We start from the raw sequence: 23,812 nt of genomic DNA, 5'->3' as shown, positions 1-23,812 counted from the left end.
TTTCCTTATTCCCTCCTTGATGTCTTCTATAACCCAGTCTTTTTTCAGGAGGGTATTGTTCATTTTCCAAGTATGTGATTTCTTTTCCCTAGTTTTTCTGTTATTGATTTCTAGCTTCATTGCCTTGTGGTCTGAGAAGATGGTTTGTAATATTTCGATGTTTAGGATTCTGCAAAGATTTGTTTTATGACCTAATATGTGGTCTATTCTAGAGAATATTCCATATACACTAGAAAAAAAAAGTATATTTTGCAGCAGTTGGGTGGAGAGTTCTGTATAAGTCAATGAGGTCAAGTTGGTTGATTGTTGTAAGTAGGTCTTCCGTGTCTCTATTGAGCTTCTTACTGGATGTCCTGTCCTTCTCCGTAAGCGGTGTGTTGAAGTCTCCTACTATAAATGTGGAGGTGTCTATCTCACTTTTCAATTCTGTTAAAATTTGATTTATGTATCTTGCAGCCCTGTCATTGGGTGCGTAAATATTTAATGTGGTTTTGTCTTCCCGATCAATTGTCCCTTTTATCATTATATAGTGTCCTTCTTTATCCTTTGTGGCGGATTTAAGTCTAAAGTCTATATTGTCAGAAATTAATATTGCTACTCCTCTTCTTTTTTGCTTATCGTTTGCTTGATATATTTTTTTCCATCCTTTGAGTTTTAGTTTGTTTGTGTCTCTAAGTCTAAGGTGTGTCTCTTGTAGGCAGCATATAGATGGATCGTGTTTCTTTATCCAGTCCGTGACTCTCTGTCTCTTTATTGGTGCATTTAGTCCATTTACATTCAGCGTAATTATAGATAAATAAGTTTTTAGTGCTGTCATTTTGATGCCTTTTCATGTGTGTTGTTGGCCATTTCATTTTTCCACATGCTTTTTTGTGCAGAGACGTTTTTCTTAGTAGCTTGTGAGATCCTCATTTTCATAATGTTTAACTTTGTGTTTGTTGAGTCGTTACATTTTTCTTGGCTTTTTTCTTGAGTTATGGAATTGATATTCCTTTTTGTGGTTACCTTATTATTTACCCCTATTTTTCTACGTAAAAACCTAACTTGTATTGTTCTATGTCGCCTTGTATCACTCTCCATATGGCAGTTCAATGCCTCCTATATTTAGTTCCTCTTTTTGATTATTGTGATCGTTTATCTATTGATTTCCATGATTTCCTGTTATGTGTATTATTTTGTTTATTTATTTATTTTTTAGAATTAATCTTAATTTGTTTGTTTTTGTGCTTTCCCTATTTGAGTTGCGTTGATATCAGGACGTTCTGTTTTGTGACCTTGTATTGTGCTGGTACCTGATATTATTGGTCATCAGGCCAAACAATCTCCTTTAGCATTTCTTGCAGTCTTGGTTTAGTTTTTGCAAATTCTCTAAACTTGTGTTTATCTGTAAATATCTTAATTTCTCCTTCATATTTCAGAGAGAGTTTTGCTGGATATATGATCCTTGGTTGGCAGTTTTTCTCCTTCAGTGCTCTGTATACGTCGTCCCATTCCCTTCTTGCCTGCATGGTTTCTGCTGAGTAGTCTGAACTTATTCTTATTGATTCTCCCTTGAAGGAAACCTTTCTTTTCTCCCTGGCTGCTTTTAAAATTTTCTGTTTGTCTTTGGTTTTGGCAAGTTTGATGATAATATGTCTTGGTGTTTTTCTTTTTGGATCAATCTTAAATGGGGTTCGATGAGCATCTTGGATAGATATCCTTTCGTCTTGCATGATGTCAGGGAAGTTTTCTGTCAGGAGTTATTCAACTATTTTCTCTGTGTTTTCTGTCCCCCCTCCCTGTTCTGGGACTCCAATCACTCGCAAGTTATCCTTCTTGATAGAGTCCCACATGATTCTTAGGGTTTCTTCATTTTTTTTAATTCTTTTATCTGATTATTTTTCAGCTATGTTGGTGTTGATTCCCTGGTCCTCCAGAAGTCCCAGTCTACATTCTAATTGCTCGAGTCTGCTCCTCTGACTTCCTATTGCATTGTCTAATTCTGTAATTTTATTGTTAATCTTTTGGATTTCTACATGTTGTCTCTCTATGGATTCTTGCAACTTATTAATTTTTCCACTATGTTCTTGAATAATCTTTTTGAGTTCTTTAACAGTTTTATCAGTGTGTTCCTTGGCTTTTTCTGCATTTATCCTAATTTCATTTGTGATATCTTTAAGCATTCTGTAAATTATTTTTTTATATTCTGTATCTGATAATTCCAGGATTGTATCTTCATTTGGGAAAGATTTGGATTCTTTTGTTTGGGGGGTTGGAGAAGCTGTCATGGTCTGTTTCTTTATGTGGTTTGATATGGACTGCTGTCTCCGAGCCATCACTGGGAAACTAGATTTTCCCGGTAATCAGCTAAAAAAAATGCAGTCAGATCCCTATCTGAATTCTCCCTCTGGCTCCGGGTATTCGGATGTTAATGGAGCCGCCTGGGGAGGGTGGGGGAGGGATCAGAGAGCTAGGAGTGTAGCACCACAGAATATAGAGCTGATCCCCGCGTTCACGCTCCGTCCCCGTCTGCCAGAATCTGGGCGGGACGGCTCCCCGGTTGGGATGCTACTCTCCCCGCTCCGAGACCAGTCACTTCCTCCCGGGGACTTCTCCCTCCGGTGCGCGGCATCGCTCACGCGAACTGGGTGGGCGTCTCTCGCACGAACGGGTGGGCCCGCCCCCAGGGTCTATTCAGGAGAATATAATTGGACCCCGCACTCACGCCCCGCCCGCTTTAGCCAAAATCCCAGCGGGACGGCTCCCCGGCTGGGACGCTGCTCTCCCCGCTCCAAGATCAGTCACTGCCTCCCGGGTGCTTCTCCCTCTGGCTGTGCCGCTACGCCGCCCGTGCCAACCAGCTAGACTCCCTCCTGGGATGGGTTTGGGGGGGTAGGGCTGGGCCCCTTGTCTGTGCCATCTGCCCCCCGGGGCTCTGCCCCAGATCGGGCTCCGAAGGTCACCTGCCTGGTACGCTGGCTCCTAGTTCTGAAAACGGTCGCTGTCTGCCCATATTTGTTCCTTTTCCGTCTCTAAGTCTGTGCTTGTTGTTCAGAGTTCGTAGATTGTTATGTATGTGATCGATTCACTTGTTTTTCCGAGTCTTTGTTGCAAGAGGGATCCGTGGTAGCGTCCACCTAGTCTGCCATCTTGGCCCCGCCTCCACAAAATTACTTTTTAAAAAGTGAATTCCATGCTCTACTTGATGCCTGGGGAGAAAAAAAAAATGGCTGTATCCAAATGGCTATCCTTGGGATGTGCTCACAATAAAGATCCACACTATTTATTTATTTGTTCTTATCTGCCTGCCTTTGGACTGCAATTTTATAGACAATTGCTGACTTAACTCTTGGAAAAGAAGGGTACTTATTTAAACAAACAGGAAGTATGACACTCAAAAGTGTGACTTGTTTCTGTTTCCTACCCGTTGCTGTTAATTCCAACTCATAATGACCATATAGGACAGAGCAGAACTACTCCATAGGGTTTCCTAGGCTGTAATCTTTATGGAAGCAGATCACCAGGTATTTCTTCTGTGGAGTGGCTTGTGGATTTGAAACACTGTCCAGTCCTGCACCATCCTCACATTCGTTGTTTCAGCCCACTGTTGCAGCCACTGTGTCAATCTGTCTCATCGAGGGTCTTCCTCTTTTTCACTGATCCTTTACTTTACCAAGCATGATGTCCTTCTCCAGGGACTGGTCCCTCCTGATAACATGTCCAAAGTCTGTGAGATGAAGTCTTGCCATCCTTGCTTCCAAGAAGCACTCTGGCTGTACTTCTTCCAAGACAGATCTGTTTGTTCTTCTGGCAGTTCATGGTATATTCAATATTCTTCACTAATGGCATAATTCAAAGGCATCGATTCTTTTTCAGTCTTACTTATTCATTGTCCAGCTTTTGCATACATATGCAGCAACTGAAAATATCATGGCTTGGGTCAGGCACACCTTAGTCCTTAGAGTGACATCTTCGCTTTTTACACTTTAAAGAGGTCTTTTGCAGATTTGCCCAATGCAATGTGTCATTTGATTTCCTGACTGCTGCTTCCGTGGACATTGACTATGGATCCAAGTAAAATGAAATCCTTGACAATGTCAATCTTTTCTGTTTTACCATGATACTGCTTATTCAGTTATGAGGATTTTTTGTTTCTTTATGTTGAACTGTAATCCATGCTGAAGGCTGTGTAGTCTTTGATCTTCATCAATAAGAGCTTCAAGTCCTCTTCACTTTCAGCAAGCAAGGTTGTGCCATCTGCATATCGCAGGTTGTTAGTGAGTCTTCCACCAATCCTGATGCCACATTCTTCTTCATTTAGTCCAGCTTCTTATTATTTGCTCAGCATACAGACTGAATACGTATGGTGAAAAGATGTAACACTGAAGCACAGTTTTATTGAATTTAAACCATGCAGTATACTCTTGCTGTTCAAAAGACTGCCTCCTGGTCTATGTACAGGTTCCACATGAGCACAATTAAGTGTTCTGGAATTCCCACTCTTCAAATGTTATCCATAATTTGTCATGGTCCACACAGCTGAATGTCTTTATAAGCATCTTGCTGGTTTTCTCCATTTTCAGCCAAGACCCATCTGACATCAGCAATGATATCCCTCATTCCACGTCCTCTTCTGAATCCGACTTGAATTTCTGGGAGTTCCCTGTCAATGTACTGCTACAACGGTTTTTAATTATCTTCAGCAAAATTTTAATTGTGCGTGATATTAATAATATTGTTCGATGATTTCCACATTCTGTTGGATCAACTTTCTTCGGAATGGGCACAAATATGAGACTTGTCCAGTCCTTTGGCCAGGTAGCTGTCTTCCAAATTTCTTGGCATAGATGACTGAGCACTTCCAGCATTATATCCGTTTGTTGGAACATGTCAATTGATATTCCATCAATTCCCACAGTCTTGCATTTTGCCAATGCTTTCAGTGCAGCTTGGGCTTCTCCCTTCAATACCATCAGTTCTTCATCATATGTTACCTCCTAAAATGATTGAACACTGATCAATTGTTTTTGGTACAGTGATTCTGTATATTCCTTTCATCTTCTTTTGATGATTCCCCAAGAAACTTTTGAAATCCTGAAGAAACTTGATTACAAATGAGTGAGACTACCCCCTTCCATTGCTACTCCTCCCACAGTGCTTAAAGTTGAAAATTTGACAGGAAATGTGGCCTGGCTTTGTGACCAACAGATACTGCTCTTAAAATTATCTTCTTTTATCTCCTTAACCTCACTAGGATTAAAACAGACTAGGAATAGACTGCTCTTCCACCCTGTACTTTATCAAACAGAGTAATTGGTTCATCTGGTAACAGGAGCCTACAGACTAAAATAAAAAAGGAAATTAGGGGTTCTGATGAGTATAAAAGGAAAACTGCAAACCAAGGCAATATAATTGATGGAGAGAGACAATAAATAAATAAATAAAAGGAAGCACAATAAAATATACTTAAAGGGATAAAGCAAGGTAGTAAAAGTATGGAAGGTATGGAAAAAGCAAAATAAATCAGGAAAAGGAATCATATGGCTATATATTAATATGAAATATGTATTGTATTAAAAAAGCAATAGAAAAGTGAAATAGAGAATAGTTGAAAAACAACAAATGCTAACAAAAAGATTGTTGTTAGATGTTGAGTCTGACTCACAGCGACCCCATGTGCCCCAGAGGGTTTTCTCGGCTGTCATCTTTACAGGTCTTTTCTCCCTCAGAGCTGCCAGTGGGTTCCAACTATTAGCCTTTGGGTTAATAGGTGAGCGGCTGACCTTTGTACCACCAGGGCTCCTTAAGGTTGCTGTTGTTGTTGTTAGGTGTCAGTTGAGTCAATTCCAACTTATAGCAACCCTATAACACAGAGAAGAACTGCCCCATATGGTTTTCTAGACTTCAGGGAAGCAGATCAACAGGTCTGCCAAGGAGTTGCTGGGTGTGCCCCAAACACCAACTTTTCAGTTGGCAGCTGAGCCCTTAACCATTACACTACCAGGGCTGTAGAAAAGCAACACAGAACACATTGCTTAACCAACCTTTGCTGTGTAGCAAGGTTCATTAAATTTGGTGGCTTAAAGCAAAAAGTAATCATTTTGCCTCATAGTTGTGGGTCGTCTAGCCTCAGCTGGGTGGTTCAGGCTTGGTGTGTCTCATATAGTTGCAGTCAGATTATCTGCTGGGGCTGATGCCACGTGATGGCTCACCTGGGCTGGAAACCCAAGATGGAGCACTTTCATAGCTAGCAACCAACAGTGGCTATCAGCTGGGAGGTCAGGGAACAAAGTGTGGGTTCTCCATATGACTTGGGGATATTACAGTATGGTAGTTAAATTCCTGGCATGGGGAGGGGAACAAAAAAAGCATCCAGAAACACCCAAGCAGAAGCTGAAATAGTTATTATCACTTAGTCTCATAAATTCCGGATCCTTTCTGCCACATCATTTTGGCCAAGTAAGTCACTAATGCCAGCCCAGGTTCAAGGGCAGGAAAATTAAATTCCACCTCTTGATATGGAAGTGGCAAGGTCACATAAGAAGAGCATATGGGATACAGGCATCTTACGAAATGGTCTTTCACAGCTCACCCTCCAGCCACAACTGTTCACATCCCACTCACATGAAAATACTCTCATTCCTCCTAGCCACTCAGCGTCTCATCTCATTAGGGCATCATCTCAAATCCAGGATCTAATCACCTCAACTCTCACTTGATGTACAGAAAAGGCAATTCAAGTGACCGAGTGGCATATGGAAAGGAGCAGGACTTAACAATAATTATAATACAAAGTTAAACAATCCCATTGCTGTCCAGTCGATTCTGACTCATAGCAACCCTATAGGACAAGGTAGAACTGTCCCATAGGGTTTTCAAGGCTATCATCTTTACAGATAGGAGCCCTGGTGGTGCAGTGGCTAAGCGCTCAGCTGTTAATTGAAAGGGTGGGGGTTCAAACCCATCAGCTGCTTGGAGATGCTTCTGTCATCAGGAGAAAGATGTGGCGGTCTGGAAAAGGCCATACGTGTCAAGCACTTTATCCTATGAGACAAAAAGATCAAAACAAAATAAAAATTCTGCTACTAACTAGAAAATAACAAAACCCATGTTAAAGGGGCTGAACTTCTTCCTGTGGATTTAATAACTAAATATTTTTCTGCACTTTGGGTTTGCTTGACAAGACTTATGCCAGGTGTCCTCCAAATGCACTGAGTTTCTCAAACGGATAAGAGTATGCTTACAGTAAATACCTATAACTCTTATCATGAAAAATAATCTCAGGTGACAGCACACAAAGATACCTTTAAAACAGAAAATTTCTACTTGACCTGTTTGTATAGAAAAATGCAGTGTTCAGGTAATTAACAGATAAGTCTCTTTTTATTGAATAAATGGACTCATGCAAATTATGACCTGAAGTTATTAGAAAAACAGATTGTGGTCTCTGAAAATTGGAAGACTCACCGTTACTCTATTCAATGCCCCCGAGCTTAGACTGCCCCTACATTCCTCCTTCCAGGCCAATTCTGCCAATTGTCGTTCCAGGCTATTCTGTCAATATGCACAAGGGACAAAGATTGGGGAATTCATCATGTGTGTTCTCACTATTGGGAGTCCTTAGCTACTCATTCATTCCCGTACTAATTATGCTTTACTCAAGGAGCCTTGGTGGCAACAGTTAAGTGCTCGGCTGCTAAGCAAAAGATTGGTCGTTTAAACCCACCAGAGGCTCCTGGGGAGAAAGACCTGGTGATCTGCTCCTGTAAAGATTAAACCCAAACCCAGTGCCGTCGAGTCGAGTCGATTCCGCCTCATAGCGACCCTATAGGACACAGTAGAACTGCCCCCATAGAGTTTCCAAGGAGCGCCTGGCGGATTCGAACTGCCAACTCTTTGGTTAACAGCCATAGCACTTAACCCCTATGCCACCAGGGTTTCCCTGTAAAGATTACAGCCTAGGAAATGCTATGGGGCAGTTTTACTCTGCCACATGGGGTCTTTATGAGTCAGAATCTACTTGCCGGCACCTAACAACATCGGTGTCACCTAATGACACTGGTATATATGACAATAATTATTTCATCCCCTGGCTTAAATAAGTTCAGCTTGAATTTTTTTCCAAATGGGAAAAGATTAATGCAGGCATAGAGTATTCCTTCTCTAGAATATCCTTTTATACGGAAAAACCAGAATCTGCGTAAGGCAAAAATCTGTCAGAGAAGGAAATCTCAAGTTATCTTCCACTAAAAGGAGTGATAGCGGTAAGACTGAACCCTGTCAAAGGTGGAAAACTTGTGAGACCAGGAAAAACTTGGCAGAACCATCCAGTTCCAGCTCGGGTTTCACCGTACTATTCTGAAGGGTTCGGACAAGAATTAGAACCCACTGCCGGCCTTCACGCACCCACGCACACATACTCCCCCAGCCCCGCCCACCCCGTGCCAACGAGGGATCCCGCCTCTCGCCCTGGCTGAGGCCTTTACGCTCAGAGACTACGTTTCCCAGAAGGTATTGCGACGCTGGCCCAATCACGACGCAGCCTCGACAATGCTTTGTGCGTCTGCGCCATCTTCCGGCTCCAAGCGGCAAGTCCGCCGGTACCGAGGTGGGATCGCACTCAGAGCTGCCGGGGCGCAGTCGCTCCGGGAGTAGGACTTGAGAAGGCGGCAGGTGAGAGGCTCCAGAACTTGAGAGGCGCTCCAGGGTCCGTGCGGGGTCAGGAGCCGCTGCCGGGCCGGTCTGGACCTGGGAAAAACCGGGACGTCTGGCGCCACTGTTGCTCTGATGCGTTTCTGACGCTGAACTGCGGGTCCCGTCGGCCCCCGCGGCGCGCGCCTTGCTGGCGCCCCCTTTCTACGTCCAGGCTCATAGCTGGAGCCCATGGACCCTTTAGGTGGGTATGAGGATTACCTCCCTGACCCCTTGAAAATATATGCAGATTTGCATTCATTTGCATGCGTCCTTCTTATTAGCTGGGATTTTGTTTCATGAGATTCTCGAGTAACTGCAAGACTCCAGAAGATTTAGAACCACTTAGGTTAAGCGCTAAACTGGAAACCAAGAGGTTGGCGGTTCAGACCCACGCGGTGGCTCTGCGGGAGAAAGATCTGGCGATCTGCTCCCGTAGAGGTTATACCCTAGAAAACCCTATGGGGTAGTTCTTTTCGCTTATATGGGGTAGCTATGAGTGGAAATAGACTCTATGACACCCAACAACAACTTTAGAAGAGGTCACTTGGGTGGTGCAAATGGTTTGTGCTTGATTAACAACCTACTGGTTGGCAGTTTGAACTCACCCAGTTACACCTCAGAAGAAAGGCCTGTGATATGCTTCCATAAAGATTACAGCCAAGAAAACCCTATGGAGCAGCTCTACTCCTGTCACATTTTAGATAATTTTGTTCAAAATCCACACCCAACAGTAGGGAAATGGTTGAGTAAATCAGGGACTTTCCCTGTAATGGAATCTTGTAGAGCTAATACAAATAACGCTTAAAACAGTGGTCTTAACGAGGAAGGATGCCCACTACATAATGTTAAACAAAATTTGTAATTATTTCATTTACACATTGTTTAGAATTAAGTATTTTTAACATGCCAAACACTGTTCTAAGCCCTTTTACAAAATACCACCTCATTTATTGATGAACTCAAAAAGTGGTTAGATGCCATCACTCTTGATACTTGGATGTTTTCTCTTTTGGTTTCTTTTCTTCTTAGCTTGTGTGCCAGTGGATGGGCGGGTTTCTTTGTGCTTAATGTTCTCACATTGGACAAAGGATCCAGTTGTAAAGATCTTTGTCAATTAATATTGCCTAACATCAGTTTTGAAAAAGTGCTTGGCATTCCATAATATGGCTGTTCCAAAAATGATTCAGCTACATCTGTACTTGTGGACAATTATGTACTAATTTTTGGTTCTTTTCTTAAGCAAATGTGCATGTAGGTTAGCACACTGTGATGTCATTATGTGCATGCAGTTTAGAGCACTAACGTCTCTATGCAAGGGCATAGTTCTATGATGATAATGGAGCACCAGGGCTGTTACATCTGATTTATTCCCTGCATTCCTACCTCATTTGCTAACTCAAAGCAGGTTCTACAGAGTAGTGTTCTCAAAGCTTTAGATTGGCTGTGGAGCCCTTTGTGGGTTTAGAAGTTGGGAAAAGAGCCAGGGAGAATTCTGACATTATTTTGGACATTAAAGAGTTTAAAAAAAAAAAAAGGCTCTGGTAAGACTTTCTCCTGGACCAAGCCTATGCAGATCATAGAGGCCCCATATACTCCCTGACCTGAGGATACTATCCTCTGTTTGGGGAGCACAGTGTAGTTTCAATGGAGCTGTGGTAACACAGTGGTTCAGAGCTCGGCTGCCAACCAAAAGGTTGGTGGTTCGAACTCACCAGCCGCTCTGCGGGAGAAAGATGTGGCAGCCTGCTTCTGCCATATAGGGTCGTTGTGAGTCGGAATTGACTTCACAGCACACGATAACAATGTAGTTTCATAAAGTCACTTATGAGTCTGAGCTGACTTGAAGGTAGCTAACAACAACAACATGTGGTCTCAGTCACTGGATCAGGTCTGTACATCCCTGTTTCAGATTTCTATCAACAATAAGGCAGAATTTCTGGTTATTTAGGGAAATAGGAGTGAATAGGGCCACTCTGTCCCTGTTGCCTTGAAGGAGGTGAATTTCCTGGAGTTGGGTGAGATCACAATTTGTCTGAATCCCAATTTTTGTGGTGGTGGGGAGTTGTAGTCTTGGCATTCTGGGAACTTCGAGGCAAGTCTGGCCTCTTACGTTTGCTCTTTCCTCCCCCAGCTCTGCCATCTCAGAACTCTGCCCTTCTCCAAGAGAGGAACCAGGAGGAGGACTCATCAGCCCTCAAAATTCTAAAAGTCACGTCCCTTGTGAGTTTTAAAAGCATGTAAATTTTTGCTTTCCTTATCCTGAAACTTTCCATTTGGGTTCCACCCAGGAATGTGGTTCTTAGATGCTCCCATTTTAGGGAGCAAAAGGACCAGGCAGCTAGTGCCTTCTCCAAGAGCCCCCTTTTCTCTGACTAGTGCCCACAGATTTATTCTGTATAGCATTCAGTATTTCCTGGTGGCTCAGTCTCCTGCCAGGAGGCCAGATGGAACAGAAATCCATGCCCTTGTAGGAGAATGAGAACCCACGTAGCGCAGTGGTTAAGCACTCACCTGCTAACTTAAAGGTTGGCAGTTCAAACCCACCAGCTGCTCCACGGGAAGAAGATATGGCAGTCTGCTTCTGTAAAGATTACAGCCTTGGGAACCCCATGGGGAAGATCTACTCTGTCCAACAGCATCAATATGAGTTAGAATCAGCAACAATGGGTTGGGTAGGAAAGTGAGAGCTCCCCTTGTGGAACCTAAGTTTGATGAGATGGAGATGAAATACTTATGAGGGGTCACATGTGGAAAAGAAGCAGAGGTCATATTGATTGGTCTCAACTTCAGCGTGTAGTGAGATCTGCTTTGGGAGGATTTTAAGACTGGATGTGTGATTGGAGCTTATCTGGGAATCCATGGGAGATCAGACACTAGAATTAATGTCTGGCGTGAGGTTGAACAGAGCGTGTATATCTGGATCATTTTTCCAGCTTAAAAGCAACAGAAGTGCAGAGCTGGGGATGGTAGATGAGAGCAAATGAGAAGATCATCCAGGTGGACAAGGTGTACTATCTGGATGACCACAGCTTGGAAAGGCTTTACAAGATCTGATCCAACCTATGCATCAAAATAAGAGAACAGTTGAGTCATTCATTGCACATGACAGAAAACTACAAAGCCAATAACAGCAATCTTCATTCAATTTCTCATATGGAAAAAGGCCTGTGATATGTTCTGACATAATGATGAGCCTGTACCTTTAAGAGGAGCCTTGGTGGCACAATGATTAAGCGCTCACCTGCTAACTGAAAGTTTGGCGGTTCAGACCCACCCAGTGGCTCCTCAGGAGAAAAACCTGATGATCTGCTTCCATAGGGTAGTTCTACTCTGTTACACGGGGTCGCTATGAGTCAAAAGTTGACTAGAAGGCACCCAGCAACTACTTCTTCAAGACATTCTCAACTGATATGAAAATCATGCGTTCTAAGGTAGTTTGTAAAGTATTTGGGGGAAAGTCCATCCAATTTTGTTGTTACTCGTGAAGGTAGAAATGGTAGGTCACATGTTAAGAGAGAATTTATTATCTGCCACACACCGAGCATGCAACATGCTTTATTACACTGTTGCTTAGGGTCAGGAAAACTTAATTTAGCTGGATTTTTATTTTCATCCCAAACCTGCGCACAAGAGCTTTTGAGTTGTAGTAAAAAGAAATGTTTAAGAACATTTCAGCATTCTGTTTTATTTATAAGGAACCCTGGTGGTGCAGTGATTAAGTGCTTGGCTGCTAACCTACAAGGTCGGTGGCTAGAACCCGCCATCTGCTCTGTGGGAGAAAGATGTGGCAATCTGCTCCTGTAAAGATCACAGCCTTGGAAATCCTCTGGAGCAGTTCTCTGTCCTGTAGGGTCACTTTGAGTCAGAACTGACTTGACAGCAACAGATTTGGTGTTTAGTTTATTTATGCCCATTTCCTTCTTGTCACCAACTCGTATGAGGGACCTACAGCCCCAGCCAAGTTCCTCAGAACAACTTTTTCCTACAAAGACCTCCTTCATCTCCTCTCACCCCATTGCAAAACGTTTCCTTAAAATACACATAAAATGTACATGCTTCTTGTTCCAGGGGTCAGTATTGTTCAGGGATGTGGCCATAGTCTTCTCCCAAGAAGAATGGGAACAGCTGGCACCTGCTCAGAGAGATTTGTACAGAGACGTGATGTTGGAGACGTACAGCAACCTGGTCTCACTGGGTAAGGTGATCTGGTCTCAGTTTGGAGATTTCCCTGTTTGGAGGCATCTCTGTTTCTTCCTGGTTCATTTCTGGGTAGCTTTCAATTTCCTGACTGGTTGGTCATGTTCGAGTGGTTAAAAGGCAGCCCCCTCCTGAGTACGGTGTTCCTTAAAAAAATCATCTATGTGAGACCAAAAAAAAAACTCTTTGCCATCAAGTCAGTTCTGACTCATATGAAACCAAAAAGTCAACAATTACTTTAAAACACAGATGAGATTGTAAGGGAGCAGGGAAACTAGATTCATGGAAATGGAACAACCAGAATGGAACTGAGAATGTTCATGCATTATAGCCAATATCACTGAACAACTTCTGTAGAAATTGTTGAATGGAACCTAAGCTGCTGCGTAAACCTTCACTGAAAACACAATAAAATAATTCAAAAAAAAAAAGACAGCCAGCCCCACCTGGCTTAAGTTCTGTCTTTCCCAACCTTCAGGTGGTCTTCACATCTTCCCCTAGCCCTTTCTGCAACTCCCTTCCTGCTCAATGACCAGGCCCTGCATCTGAATTCTAGGGCCTCTACACCATAACCGGGTGACACATTTTTTTCTCATTTCTAGGTCTTGCCATTTCCAAACCTGATATAATCTCCTTCCTGGAGCAAGGAAAAGAGCCCTGGATGGCAGAGAGGGTGGCGAAAGGAGGCCAGGGCCCAGGTAAGTAAGGCATATTCGTAAGTGGAAAGCCACTGCAGGTAACAATTCAGATGAGGAAGCAGGACCTTTGATTTAGAAAATGTTCCCTAAAAGTGGCTAGGTTCAGTGGTCAGGTCTCAGTCATTGTTTTCCTCAGTGCGTCAGCAGCATTTAACAAAGGTAATTGCTCCTTCCTTCCTGAAGTCTTTCTGTATATTTGTGTCGTCACTACCTCTTGGATCTCCACTGACCTCATTAAACACTTCTTAGCCTCCTTTGGTGGACCTTGTTCATCTCCAAATGTTGGATCACCCCAAGACTCAGACTTCGGCTTCTTCTTTTCTTTGTTTATTTCCATTCCTTAGGAATCTTCTCCACTGTTGTGTTGTTAGTTGCTGTCATGTTGATTCCAACTCATGTAGACCACATATTGTAGAGTAGAACTGCTCCACAGGGTTTTCAAGGCTGCGAGCTTTTGGAAGCAGATCACCAGGCCTATATCCCTAGGCACCTCTGGGTGGGTTCGAACCACCAGCCTTTCAGCTAGTACTCAAACACTTAACTGTTTGTACCATCCAGGGACTCCTCTTCTCCATTAACCTGTTGCCGTTGAGTGGATTCTCACTCATAGCAGCCCTGTAGGACAGAGTAGAACTGCCCCATAGGGTTTCTAAGGCTGTAATCTTTAGAGAAGCAGGCTGCCACATCTTTCTCTTACAGGGTGGCTGGTGGGTTTAAACCATCCACTGACCGTTTGGTTAGCAGCCAGGTGCTTAACCACTGTACCACCATGGTATACACACCATCCATACCTGTACTGTCCAATATGGTGCCACTAGCCACATGTGGTCATTAAAATTAAATAAATTAAAAAATTTAGTATCTCAGTTGCTCTTTCCCCATTTCAGATGCTCAGTAGCTACACTGTGGCTAAGTGGTTACTGTATTGCACAACACAGATATGGAACATTTCCGTCATCACAGAAAGTTCTGTTGGACAGTGCAGATTAATATCTTCATGTATATCCAACTACCTTTTCAGCATTTCCACATGGATGTCCAACAGGCACCTTGAACTGAACAAGTCAAAAAGGAAGCCACTGATTCTCCCTGACAAATCTACTCTCCCTCCTTTCTTCTGCACCATAATAATAGGTGACTATTCAATTTGTTCGAGTCAGCACTCTTGAGGCATCTTGACTTTTCTCTCACATACACCTATTCAGTTTGTCAGTAAATCCAGTTAATTCCACCTCCAGATATAATCCAAAATTTAACCACTTCTCACCACCTCCACTGCTGCCTCCTTCATGCACTCCACCATCATCCCTGGCTTGGACTGAAGCAGTAGCCTCCTCCCAGTCTCCCAGCTTCCACTTTTGTCTACTACAGTGTATTCTCCACATAGCAGTCCGAGTGGATCTTTTCAAAACTTACATATTTTTTCTCAAATAACATGCTCATGTACATAACATGCCCACACATAAAATGTGTGACATAACTCACTTAGGAAAATAGCGAGGGGGCTTACAAGGTTAGCAAAAAACATGTCATGCACACACTGCATAAAAATACGGTAAACAAGGGGTTATTACCCCTCTAAAGTTGCCAGTGGCTTCCCATCTCTGTCAAGATAAAATCTAAAATCCATATCCTAGCCTAACCTGTTGCTGCCAAGTCAAATCCAATTCATGGAGATCCCATGAGTATCATAGCGTTTCTAATGGCTGATTTTTCAGAAGTAGATTGCCAGGCCTTTCTTATGAAGTGCTTCTGAGTGGACTCCAATCTCCAACTTTTTGCTTAGCAGCCAAGCGCCTTAACCGTTTGCACCACCTACGGACTCAGTATAGCCTAAAAGGCTCTATGTCTGCACTGTCCAAAAGCCAGTAGCCTCATGTGCTTTTAAATTTAAACTCTAATTAAAATTAAATAAAATTTAAAATCCCATTCCTTAGTCCCACTAGCTACATTTCAAATGCTCATAGCCATGTGTGGATGAGGACTGCCATATTGGGCAGCACAGAATAGAACATTTCCAGCATCACTGAAAGGTTTCAGGGCCTTTTTCCTTGCTATCCCCTCTGCCTAGGCTACTCCTGCTCTGGATTAGAGTTTTTCAACTTTGGCAGTTTGAGCTGAATGTTCTTTATTGTGGGGTCCGTCCTGTGCATTGTAAGATGTTGCATGAATAATGGTTAAGAGCTCAGCCGCTAAACAAAAGGTCAGCAGTTTGAAGCCACCAAGCCACTCCTTGGAAATCCTATGGGGCAGTTCTACTCTGTCCTATAGGGTTGCTATGAGTTAGAATTGACTTGACGGCAACAGGCTTGGTTTTTTTTTTTTTTTTTTGGTTAAGACTAATTTCTAAAATGTGAAGATAACTTGTATTCCTACTTTCCCACTTCATGTTTCTGTTACCAGCCACCCATGTGGCACTCTCTCAGACCCTAATCACCCAGCACTGGGCCTGCCCCTGCCAAATAGGCAAAGGCCAGCCTCTCTGATGGTCCTCACTGTCCCCACTGGGTTCAGTAATTCCCTAGAATAACTCACAGAAATATGGAAACTATTACCTATACTTACAGCAACCCATTTATTATAACCATGAAGGATACAAGCATAGAGATACATCAGACAAGGTCTGGGAAAGGTCCCAGCATGGGGCCTCCATTGTCCTCGGGGACATGTGCTCGCCCTCCTGTGCACAGATGTTCTCACAGTGCAGGAGGCAACAAAGAGAGAGCTCCAGTGTCCTGGGTCCCCTAGTCATTGGGACCTTAATGAATTGGCATGACTTGGGCCTTAATGCATACTTAGGATTGATCCAGTCAATGAATATGCATGACTACGTTAGGCCCCCCTCTCTTCCTGAAGTTAGTTCTCCAGGTGTGGAGCCTGTGTAGCCCTTACTTGCCCAGCTATTTTGGAAAACAAAGAGCACCTTAACTGCTCAGACTATTTTCAGAAACCAGAGTCAAAGGGCCAAACCAAGATCTTTGTCCCACAGATGTTTATCAGTATGCCTGGCATCTACCTATAAGATGCCAGAACAAGCCCACCCCTCAGTTGTAAGGACCAAAAAAGTCTTCAGATATTGCTAATGTCCCCTGGGGGATAAAATCACCCTGCTTGAAGAGAATTGGTCCATAGTGGCTTGTCTCCTTCCCCTAGTGAGGTCTCTGCTCATAGATCACCTTATCAGAGAGGACCAACCCATGTTATTCCCCCCACTCCCACTCATCACCCTTTTTCTATAACCTGCTTAATATTTCTTCTCAGTACCTGACATGTATTCATTTATTTTTTCAACTGCCTTACCCCCCCAACTAAATGTTTAAGTTCCATAAGGGCAATGTTTCTTTTTTTCTGTAACCTATTTTGTTCCTCCTCTGTCCCCACTGCCTTAAACAGTATTGACATACAGTAAAAGCCCAAGAAATATTTAAGTGAATGGATGTGTCAATTGAGAGGCTCTATGTCTAGGAGCCCTGGCGGCACAAGAGTTAATCACTCGCCTGCTAAGCAAAATGTTGGCAGTCCACACTGACTCAGTGGCTCCAAAGAAAGACCTGGCAATCTGCTCCTATGAAGATTACAGCCTAGAAAACCCTATGAGGCAGTTCTACCCTGTCACGTGGAGTCACTGTGAGTTAAAAATCGACGTGATGGCATACAACAACAGCATGTCTATCCCCATTGCCATCAAGTCAATTCCCATGCATAGCGACCCCATGTGACACCATAGAACTGCCCCATAGGGTTTCGAAGGCTGTAATATTTACGGGAGCAGACTGCCACATCTTTCCCCCCCAGAGCAGCTGTTGGTTTGGAATGCCAACATGTCAGTTAGTATACGAGTGCTCAACCACTGTGCCTCCAGGGCTCCTTAACATGTCTACAGAGACCAATAAAACATCTTCAGCATGAGCTCCCAAAATGATCTCACATACTTCTTTCCCTTTTAAATGAAAAGGTCTTCTCTTTCCTTAATAACAATGCTTTTAGTTGTGCTGTATATCCAGTTGCTTTCCAGTGCTGCCTACTCACTGATTTTTGGCCTTGGATAAGTTTCCCCAGCTACTAAAATACATGTGGTGTCTAAATGTGGCGCTTAGTCATTTTCCAAAAAACCCTGGTGGTGCACGGGTTAAACACTCCGCTGCTAACCAAAAGGTTGGTGGTTTGAAACCACTAGCCACTCCATGAGAGAAAGATGTGGCAATTAGCTTCTTTAAAGATTACAGCCTTTGAAAAGCCTGTTAAGGTAGTTCTACTCTGCGCTGTAGGGTTGCTATGAGTTGGAATCGACTGGACAGCAACAGGTACCTCCAGCAGTCATACCTGGTAAAGTAGTCGTTAGGTGCTGTCAAGTCAGTTCCAATTCATAGCAGCCCTGTGTACAACAGAACGAACCATTGTCCAGTCCTGCACTATCATCACAGTTGTTGCTGTGTTTGAGCCCATTGTTGCAGCCACTGTGTCAGTCTGTCTCGTTGAGGGTCTTCTTTTTCGCTCTCTGCTTTACCAAGCATGGTATCCTTCTCCAGGGATTGGTTCCACCTGATAACATGTCCAAAGTGCATCAGACGAAGTCTCGCTGTCCTCGCTTCTAAGGAGCAGTCTGGCTGTACTTCTTCCAAGACGGATTTGTTCATTCTTCTGGCAGTCCACGGTGTGTTTAATATTCTTCACCAACACCATAATTCGGATGCATCAATTCTTCCATCTTCCTTATTCATTGTCCAGCTTTCTTATGGGTATGTGGTGACTGAAAATACCGTGGCTTGGGTCAGGTGCACCTTAGTCCTCATAGTGACATCTTTGCTTTTTACACTTTAAAGATGCTTTTTTTCGCAGATTTGTTCAATGTCATACATCATTTGATTTCCTGATTGCTGCTTCTGTGAGTTGACTATGTATCCAAGTAAAACGAAATCCTTGACAACTTCAGTATTTTCTCCATTTATCGTGATGTTGCTTATTGGTCCAGTTGTGAAGATTTACGTTTTCTTTATGTTGAAGTATAATCCATATTGAAGGCTGTAGTCTCTGATCTTCATCAGTAAGTGCTTCAAGTCCTCTTAACTTTCAGCAAGCAGAGTTGTGTCATCTACATGTCACAGGTTAATGAGTCTTCTTCCAGTTCTTCTTCAAGTAGTCCAGCTTCTTAGACTATTTATTTAACATACAAATTGAATAAATATGGTGAAAGGATACAGCCCCGACACATACCTTTCCTAATCTTAAACCACACAGTTCTCTCTTGTTCTGTTTGGATGACGACTTCTTGGTCTATATACAGGATCCACATGAGTACAGTTAAGTGTTCTGGAATTCCCATTCTTCACAATGTTATCCATAATTTGTTATGATCCACACAGTTGAATGCTTTTGCATAGTCAGGAAAACAAGGGTAAACATCTATCAGGTATTCTTTGCTTTCAGCCAAGACCCATCAGACATCAGCAGTGATATCTCACATTTCTCTCCTGAATCCTGCTTGAATTTCTGACACTTCCCTGCTGCAACCATTTTTAAATTATCTTCAGCAAAAGTTTACTTGCGTGTGATATTGTTTGATAATTTACACATTGTGTTGGATCCCCTTTCTTTGGAATGGGCACAAATGTGGATCTCTTCCAGTCAGTAGGCCAGGCAGCTGTCTTCCAGATGCGTATGTGCTTCTAGCATTGCATCTGTTTGTTGAAACATCTCAGTTGGCATTCCATCAATCCCTGACGACTTGTTTTTTACCAGTGCCTTCAGTGCAGCTTGGACTTCTTCCTTCAGTACCATCGGTTCTTCATCATGTGCTACCTCCTGAAATGGTTGAACGTTGACCAGCTCTTTTTGGTACACTGACTCTGTGTATTCCTTCCATCTTCTTTTGATGCTTCCTGCATTGTTCAATACTTTGCCCTCAGAATCCTTCAGTATTGCAACTGAAGGCTTGAATTTTTCCTTTAGTTCTTTCAGCTTGAGAAATGCTGAGTGAGTTCTTCCTTTTGGTTTTCTGACTCCAGGTATTTGCAATTTCATTATAATACTTTTGTCTTCTCAACCCTCCCTTTGAAATCTTCTGTTCAGCTCTTCTACTTCATCATTTCTTCCACTCATCTTCACTACTCTGTATTCAAGAGCAAGTTTCGGAGTCTCTTCTGATACCCATTTTGGTTTTTCGTTCTTCCCTGTCTTTTTAATGACATTTTGCTTTCTTCATGTATGTCCTTGATGTCATCCCACAGCTCATCTGGTCTTCGATCATTAGTGTCTAGCGCATCAGATCTATTCTGAAATGGTCTCTAAATTCAGGTGGGATATACTAAAGGTTGTATTTTGGCTCTCATGGACTTGTGTCAGTTTTCTTCAACTCGAGCTTGCATGTGAGCAGTTGATGGTCTGTTCTGTAGCTGACTCCTGGCCTTCTTCTCACTAATGATAATGAGCTTCTCCATCATCTGTTTCCACAGAGGTAGTCAGTTTGATTCCTGTATATTCCACCTGGTGAGGTCCATAAGTATAGTCGTCATTTATGTTGTTGAGAAAGGTATTTCCGATGAATAAGTCATTGGTCTTGCAAAATTCTATCATGCAATCCCAGCATCGTTTCTGTCACCAAGGTCATATTTTCCAACCACAGATCCTTCTTGTTTCCAACTTTTGCATTCCAATCACCAGTAATTATCAAAGCATCTTGATTACACATTCAATCAATTTCAGACTGCAGAAGCTGGTCTGAGTCTTTTCATCTTTGGCATTAGTGATTGGTACGTCAATCTGAATAATGGTCATATTAACTGGTTTTTCTTGTAGACATATGGATATTATCCTATCTCTGACAGCATCGTAATTCTGGATAGATCTTGAACTAGTTCTTTTTGATGAGGAATGTGACACTGTTCCTCTTCGATTTGTCATTCCCGACATAGTAGATAGACCATGTATATGATTTTGTGACTCAGAATGGCCAGTACTAGTCTATCTCAGCTCAACTAATGCCTAGGATGTTGATTTTCAAGTGTTCCATTTCGTTTTTGACAACTTCAAGTTTTTCTTGATTCATACTTCGTACATTCCACATTATGATTACTAATGTATGTTTGCAGCTGTTTCTTCTCATTTTGAGTCATGCCACATCAGCAAATGAGGGTCCTGAATTTTTTATTCCATCTGTGTCATTAAGGTTGACTCCACTTTGAGAAGGCAGCTTTTCCCCAATCATATTGTAAGTGCCTTCCAACCTGAGAGGCTCATCTTCCAGCATTGTTCTGCTACTGTTGGTAAGGTTTTCAGTAGCCAGTTTTTTCAGAAGTAGATCACCAGGTCCTTCTCCTAGTCTGTTTTAGTTCAGAAGGTCCACTGAAACCAGTCTACCATGGATGACCCTGCTGGCATAGCTCCCAGCATCACAACAACACACAAGCCACCACAGTACAACAAACAGATGCATGGTGGTCTCACAGTTTAGGAAACTAGAAGTCCAAATTCAGGCCACAGTCTCTAGGGGAAGGCTTTCTGTCTCTGTCAGCTCCTTGGGAAGGCCTCATCTCATTTTAGCTTGTGTGTGTTGGTTCCTTGGAGATGTCATGTGGCGTGGCATCTATCTTCCCCCATCTCTGCTTGCCTGGTTGCTTGCTGAGTCTGCTCTTTTTGTTTCTCAAAAGAAATTGACCTAAGACACACTTTACACTAATACTGCCTGATCAACACAGTGTGTTTTGGCCAATCTGAGAGATGAAAATGGTTTCTCAATGCAATTCTAACGTACATTTCTTGTATTATGAGTTTGAATATCTCTCACATTTGTATTTGTATAAACCCATTCCCAAATGGGATTATAACCACAGGTACAGGGGTTAGGATTTATAATACAAATTTTGGGGGTACACAATTCAGTCCATGACAAGGGCCATGGACCCCAGACCTGGCTGCCAAGATGCAGTGGTGATTCTATTTTAAGATGGAAAGCTCAGAGGGTGTGTTGTGTCCCTGGTGACTTTCAGTTTTCAATACAGGTAGTCCCCAATTTAGGACAGGGTTCCATTCTGACAACTCCATCGTAAGTCAGTTCTGATGTAAGCCAAACAGCCCCCCCTTTTTTTTTTTTATTATTACTGCCTTTTATTATCAGTATCTATAAATCCAATCTTTATTATTCCTTGGGGGTTGGCAAGAATACAGTAACATCAGCAAATTACCCGCTGCAACACTGTATGTAGTACATATTACTCATATTAAGAAGTACAAAAAAAGAGCAGTCATAAGTGCAGTTGGTCGTAACTTGAATATGTCGTCAGTCAGTCCAGACTACCTATATAGTGTCAGCAGAAGTCACACTGCAAGGGGTTCTTCATTTGCAATATAGGGGATGAAGCAGTGTCCCTTCTCTTTAACAAATTCTGTCTTTGAGAATGTTTTTAAGTTGTTCCAATCATAGTACCTATTCAGTTTTCAAAATTCCATTTTAAAAGTGGCCTAAAGATTTTTTGTAATATTTTACCACAATAAAATAAATTCTTTCTCCTGTGCAGTAGCCGGTGGGTGTGAACTGCCAACATTTCAGTTAGCAGCCCAGTGCTTTAATCACTGTGCAACCAGAGCACCTCAAAATAAAACTTTTCTAAAAGGCTTAGAAAAAATAGAACATATCATGTGCATAGGAGCCCCGGTGGTACAGTGGTTAAGCACTTGAACCCACCCAGTGGCTCCATCGGAGAAAGACCTGGTGATCTTCTATAAATATTACAACCTAGGAAACCCTATAGGGAAGTTCTACTCTGTCATATGGGGTCACCATGAGTCGAAATCAATTTGACAGCACCCAACAACATCATGTGCCTTTTTAAAGATATGGCACAGTTTTAAATGTTTGTAGCCATACAACAGTGAGATGGTCTCCCAGTTCCTCAGTGTCAAAGATAACTTTCTTGTGCACATTTTTACACCTTTTTTTATTTGTTTTTGGTGAAAGTTTACACAGAAAATTAGGCTCCCATTCAACAGTTCCTATACATATTGTTCAGTGACATAAGGTTGCATCTTTCACAATATGTCAACATTCTCATTATTTCTGTTCTGGTTGTTCTATTTCCATTAATTTGTTTTCCCTGCCGCCCCTTACCGTCTCATCTTTCCTTTAGGGCAACTATTGATTGTTTAGTCTCATGTAGATAATTTTTTTTTAAAGAGTACAGAACTCACTGGTGATACTGTTTATTTGATTGGTTTTTAAATGTGAATTTCTGACTCATCCTTAGAAGTGGAAAGGTGGGAGCCAAGGGGTTGGAACACACATGAAGTCCATAGCAGACCGACCCAGAAATGTGAGAAATGTGAGAGTCTTGTTTTTTGGGTTAGTCATTTATCAAGTTAAAATAATTTTTTCTATTCTTTTTGTTTGTTTACCACAAATTAAAGTGGACATTGTCCTTTATTTGTTCACAGATGATAGTCATTTTCTGAACTGTATGCCCATTTTTATTACCTACTTATCCTTGCTACCTTTGTTATATTTTAAAAGAAAAGCTGCTGTTGTGTTGACTCCAACTCACGGCAACCCCATCTGTGTCAGAGTAGAACTGTGCTCCAAAGGGTTTTTAGTGGCTGATTTTTCAGATGTAAACCGCCCGGCCTTTCTTCTGAGGTGCCTCTGAGTGGACTCAAGATGCCAACCTTTTGGTTTGCAGCCATGCGCTTAACCATTTACACCATGGAAAGACTCCATTATTGTATTTACCTCTTTACCTTTTTTTTTTTTTTTGAATAGGCAGTACATTCAAGTGACTTGTAAGTGAAAATTATGAACAAGCATATACTAAAAACTCTGCATGCTGCCCTAACTCAATGGTTATCTGGTGGTTCTCCTACCTGGAAGCAGCCCATGTTACTAGCTTTTCTTGCATCCTCCCAGAGATATACATCTACAGCCAAAGCCATATTCATTTATGTGTATAATTTCCCCATTGTATATACAAAAGGAAGGAGCCCTGGTGGTACAGTTAAGTGCTTGGCTGCTAACCAAAAGGTTGGAGGTTCGAACCCACCAGCCACTCTGCAGGAGAAAGGTGTGGCAGTATGCTTCCGTAAAGAGTACAGTCTTGGAAACATTATGAGGCAGTTCTAGTGTGTCCTATAGGGTTGCTATGAGTCAGAATCGACTCAGTGTCAACAGGTTTTTTAATATACAAAAGGTAGCATACGCCACACAGGGTTTGACACGGTCGTGTCCCGTCCCCCCCCCGCCGGCCTCGCTTAACAGTGCC

General features: G+C 42.5%; 2 protein-coding genes across 5 annotated transcripts in view; one reads left to right on the top strand and one right to left on the bottom strand.

Annotated features, from left to right (window-relative positions):
* LOC126084993 (zinc finger protein 583) overlaps window positions 1-23,812 on the bottom strand; it is a 105,452-nt gene that overhangs the window by 48,274 nt on the left and 33,366 nt on the right. The gene's annotated exons all lie outside the window — the stretch shown is intronic.
* The window catches only part of ZNF582 (zinc finger protein 582), a 28,775-nt gene continuing 12,289 nt past the window's right edge, over window positions 7,327-23,812 (top strand). The window contains exons 1-5 of the mRNA XM_049902360.1: window positions 7,327-7,339; window positions 8,491-8,652; window positions 10,805-10,893; window positions 12,742-12,868; window positions 13,473-13,568. Coding sequence (XP_049758317.1) covers window positions 7,327-7,339; window positions 8,491-8,652; window positions 10,805-10,893; window positions 12,742-12,868; window positions 13,473-13,568 — 487 coding nt within the window. The remainder of the gene's footprint in view (window positions 7,340-8,490; window positions 8,653-10,804; window positions 10,894-12,741; window positions 12,869-13,472; window positions 13,569-23,812) is intronic.

This window comes from Elephas maximus, chromosome 11 (genome assembly GCF_024166365.1).
Source record: "Elephas maximus indicus isolate mEleMax1 chromosome 11, mEleMax1 primary haplotype, whole genome shotgun sequence".
Lineage (NCBI taxonomy): Eukaryota > Metazoa > Chordata > Mammalia > Proboscidea > Elephantidae > Elephas > Elephas maximus.
The sequence above is the reverse complement of the archived record's forward strand: the minus strand, read 5'-3'. Positions and strand labels throughout refer to the sequence as shown.